We start from the raw sequence: 4,641 nt of genomic DNA, 5'->3' as shown, positions 1-4,641 counted from the left end.
CATTGTGCTGATCCTGATCCCCTGCAGGATTTCTGCGTCGCAATTCTGAACTCTACATCAACGTCTCTTAACGGCTTTCCTTGCAAGCCTGCCTCAGAAGTTACTTCGGAGGACTTCTTCTTTGATGGCTTCACCAAAGAGGGAAACACGGACAATGCACTCGGCTTCAGCCCAACCTTTGGAAACGTTCTTTCTTTCCCAGGGTTGAACACGCTAGGTATTGCAATGAATCGGGTTGACTACGCCCCAGGAGGGCTGAATCCACCCCATTCACACCCTCGTGCAACTGAGTCCGGAGTAGTCATTAAAGGGAAACTCTTCGTTGGATTCCTGACGACGAACAATGTGTTATATTCCAAAGTTTTGACTGTAGGGCAGATGTTCGTGGTACCCCGAGGACTCGTGCATTTCCAAATGAATGTTGGGAAGGAGAAGGCAATGACAATCACAGCTTTTAACAGTCATTTGCCAGGGGCAGTAATCCTTGCAAATACACTATTTGGTTCCAACCCTCCAATTCCTGATGATGTGTTGACTAAAGCATTCCAAGTTGAAGCAAGTGTTATTGATGGCATCAAGGCCAAATTTGGTGCTTAAAAACTATAAGAAAAATAGAATGGAAAATAAAAGCCTAAAACATTAAATTTGTGTTCTCAGATTTATCTGTGTATTTGTCTAAATTCATCTGGTACATATATTATCCAGGTATGTATTATGTAATCATCAATAATGCACATGTACAAGTGCAACAAGAATTCTTAATTCTTCAGACGGATGTGTACGTTTGGGTAATCAAATGATTCTCTTCTTTGCAGTTACTCATACAAACAAGAGTCATGCTGTTTTTAATCACTTTATCATTTTTTTCTATTTATAGAATTAGTAATGCTTAATATGTACAAGCTAAACATATGACAGTTTGGCCGAGTGGTCTAAGGCGCCAGATTTAGGCTCTGGTCCGAAAGGGCGTGGGTTCAAATCCCACAGCTGTCATATTTTTTTCTTAAAAAAATAGCAGAAATAATAAGATTTATGAAATAAAAGAAAAATCATTTCCAAATTCGCAGGAAGATTTATACTAAAAAAAATAGCAGAATCAATAAGATTTACGAAATAAAAGAAAAATCATTGCCAGATTCGCGGGAAGATTTATAAATGAGGAAAATGACTGTATTTTATCTTCTCACCCATCCAACGCTCCCATCCTACCCCCGAGGGCGGAGGGCCCATGCCCCACTCCCGACCACCTCCAAGAAAATATTTTCCGTCATACCAAACACTCCCCGAGTCTTATGCAGCAGCCAGCAAGTACTAAAACACATAAATAGCCTTTCTAGTTTCGGGTAGAAAGTATGTCTTGTGTTCCATGAAATTTGATGAACCTGCAGAGTTGTTCTCTCCAATCCTACACCGGGGTTCTCCTTAATCCAATAGCAACAACAGTAATTATATCTCAGTTACAAACGAGTTGGAATCAACTATATAAATCATCACTGATCATGTTTCTTTCTTTAAACCCACTCATCTCAAGACGTAGTCATTCGGCCACAAAAGAAAATGCTGGCAATTTTACTCGACTAGGAACCTTGCAAGTGAGTTGCAACGATAACTCGTTCGCACGGGTTATATAATCAAAGGTTCATCTTATGCTTTTCTTGTGATGGAAACTTCCTTTTAGGATGTGTTAACAAAAGTTCCACAGTGATAGCTAAAGGGAGTGGAAAGCAATATAAGGTGTACAACCTTAATGATTTGAGGCCTGCTGAAGAAAATCTTGCGAGACCCAAAGCGGACACTATCACATAAGAGTGTCTTTAGACCGACTGAGCCCAACAATTAGTCCCTCGTCTAGATGACATCGAATTAATGTGATAGACAGCTAGAGTTCGAAGACAATTCAATTAAGCAAATACCGAAACACTTGCACATTACCTAGAGTCTATAGCAAAGATTAAGAATTCTTTGAAAAAAAACAAAAGAAAAATGATCATAATCGTTTGAATAGACTTATACCTGAAACCCTTTATTAATTACTATACTGATTGAAACATCTCCTAGTGAAGCCGAAAGCATTGTAGATCCACTGAGATTACTTATACCTGAAACCCTTTATTAATTACTATACTGATTGAAACATCTCCTAGTGAAGCCGAAAGCATTGTAGATCCACTGAGATTTAGGTTTCTTACTGGGTAGTAGTTTGGCTATTCCAGGCCCACAGCTAAAAGTAGAAGAATCATGTCCTGCTGCCTGCCAAACCCTCTGCTAGTCTGCTTTTCCTTCTTGAGCAATCTCAGTTTCAAGCCATTTTTTGTATGTTGTTCACCAATTCTTTATTTAATTTTGCTGTTTCGTGTGTTCGGTTATGTTGTTGAAGCAAGATTGAATTCTGAGCGTAACGCATGTTAAGAGGCAGATGCATAGTCTAGTACAGCGAGAAATTCTGCGTAGTCTATTTCTTATACCAATACAACATAGTACAAGTACACTTCAACAGAAAATTCTACTGGAACTGAGGGGTGATTATGATTACACATTTAAGAATGCTTCTTCTATAGTGGAACACAGCTGCTGGAAAGTTGTAGGCTCCAATGCTAAGATTCCCTAGAAGACATCATGATGAATTGGAAGACTAATGTTCCTGGATAACTTATGTTCCAATTCATTAGGGTATCTGTCATGTTGCTCTGTCAAAGCTGCTGCCAACCTGCATATGGAGCCACTCGGATTGTGCCCCTTGAGCATATTCTCTCGGTGCTTGCGTGCCAAATATCATTCCAGTGGCATCAAATGTGGATGGTGCTAGCTGAAAGAGAAGTAGAGGACCCCGGAAATAAATGAAGTGGTGAGAAGCTTTCTACCCAAGTTATACTTTACAGAAAAATGAAAACAAATCAACCACTAGATTGTGCTGCCTTGAATACGAGTATTTTAGAGATTAACTTGATATTCAAAATACAGTCAAGATCGATAGAGCCTAATGTTGATGCATAAACGAAAACATTAAGTAGCAGTTCAGTTGGTCATAGAGAACTTGGTTTTTTAATGTAGTTCATGATGGTGTGCATAAGGTCACACGAGTACAGTAGTCGTGGTTGGGAAGTAAAATCATGTAAAATCATGTAGTCAGTATGAACGCATCTCTAAATAATCAACTAGGTAAAACCATACATAACGAAACAAAAGATTGAGAGGAATAGAGAACTTGTGAAAGTGTAAGTTGGAAAGTGGGGCAAAAGTAGCAGTAAGTACGTCATAGACTTTATTGTGGAGCCAGATAGCATGGAAGCTTATTGGAAAATGTCTACATCTGTCCTGAATATCACATCATTATATTTCACACATTAAAGTGCAGATCTAGCAGTGCTGCAAAAAGCTTTAACTTCAACTTCACTACTTATCCCTAAACACGTCACTGTGAAGACAGGATTGGGTAACAAAAGAATTGTAAATGGTGATAAACTTCCAGACCAATTACCCCCACCCCAAAAAGATAAGGTAAATGAAAAAGAACACAGGCAAAAAAGCACAAGAAAAGGTGGTCACTAGGGGAACATTTATCAGAAATTAAACTAATGCGAACAGATACCACATGCAATTCAGAGAAAAGTCTCAGCTGTTATCACAGGGCCTTTGGTTTGATAGTATAATTCTTGCTTGGGGTGCAAGAGATTTCGGGTTTGATTTCCGGAATGCCCCCTCAAAAATGTCATTCCTTGTTTACTTGTCAAAAAAGAACATCTCAGCTGTTATACAATCAACAAAGAAGTGGAACTTTGTATCGGGTGAACCTTAATCTAAAGTATAAGCTTCATTAAAAAAGCAATTTGGACATAGAATGCTCCAGACACTAAAGCAGGTGGCTTCCTGTTGACATTATCTCAAGATAACTGAATAGGGTCAGTTTAATGGAAAATCGGTACATGAAAAAGGTCCAAATCAAAAGAGAGCCAATCTTTCTTTGTCTCCATACATGCTCCTACATGGACCAAAGAGCATCATATTTCTTTCAAGAAATATGGTTGCATGGAGGTCGAGCAATCTTCATATGCTTGAAGAAGATCTCAATGTCAACTAATTCAATAACCTTATTTGACTATCACAAAATTTCTTTTTCTTTTTTACTTTTTTGAGAAAGACCATCACATAATATCTCGTAACCATGGTGCTTGGAACTTCTTACACTTCTATGTCCAGAGGCTTTGGGTGATAGAGATTTTCAACTGCAGACAGGAGCAAATATGATATACAAAGTGTGCAGTGAAACATATCTACGTTATCAAAAGTTTTGGTTCTGGAATTTATCATCTCAATCTCCCCTACCAAATCTACAATATCCTAAATTAAACAAAAAATCAGATAAAAGAACCTCCAGCAATTTATATATTTCAATCAATAATCAACTCTGAAATTTGAAGGCTTTACCGATAGAAACATACAGTTTTTTAATTTCATAAGAACATAAACCAGATTCCGTCTACCAGATTTGTTAGATAAGGAAAAACTATCATAAAGAACACCAAATAACTTACATCTTTTGAAGGAAAGGTTTCTATAGGGTGGTTCATCCTTGAATTGACTGCTTCAAGCTTCATGGACAAGAACTGGAAAGTCCAATCAAAGCAGCGCGGATGAGGTTAT

At 38.1% G+C, this 4,641-nt stretch overlaps 2 protein-coding genes and 1 non-coding gene across 3 annotated transcripts; 2 read left to right on the top strand and 1 right to left on the bottom strand.

Annotated features, from left to right (window-relative positions):
* LOC124895260 (germin-like protein subfamily T member 2) lies at positions 1–769 on the top strand (the record flags this gene model as incomplete). Its single annotated transcript, XM_047405705.1, is given in 1 exon segment — positions 1–769. A coding segment is annotated over 1 exon segment (597 nt), but the record flags the coding sequence as incomplete, so codon positions are not given.
* A 144-nt stretch (positions 770–913) lies between these two features.
* On the top strand, positions 914–993 carry TRNAL-UAG. Its single transcript has one exon. It is a non-coding gene; the product is annotated as a tRNA-Leu (tRNA).
* Positions 994–2,429: 1,436 nt separating this feature from the next.
* LOC124895259 (transcription factor BHLH089-like) lies at positions 2,430–4,604 on the bottom strand (the record flags this gene model as incomplete). Its single annotated transcript, XM_047405704.1, is given in 2 exon segments — positions 2,430–2,806; positions 4,533–4,604. Coding segments are annotated over 2 exon segments (201 nt in total), but the record flags the coding sequence as incomplete, so codon positions are not given.
* Positions 4,605–4,641: the final 37 nt, after the last annotated feature.

This window comes from Capsicum annuum, unplaced genomic scaffold (assembly GCF_002878395.1).
Source record: "Capsicum annuum cultivar UCD-10X-F1 unplaced genomic scaffold, UCD10Xv1.1 ctg80900, whole genome shotgun sequence".
NCBI lineage: Eukaryota > Viridiplantae > Streptophyta > Magnoliopsida > Solanales > Solanaceae > Capsicum > Capsicum annuum.
This window is presented reverse-complemented; position numbering and strand designations above follow the sequence as displayed.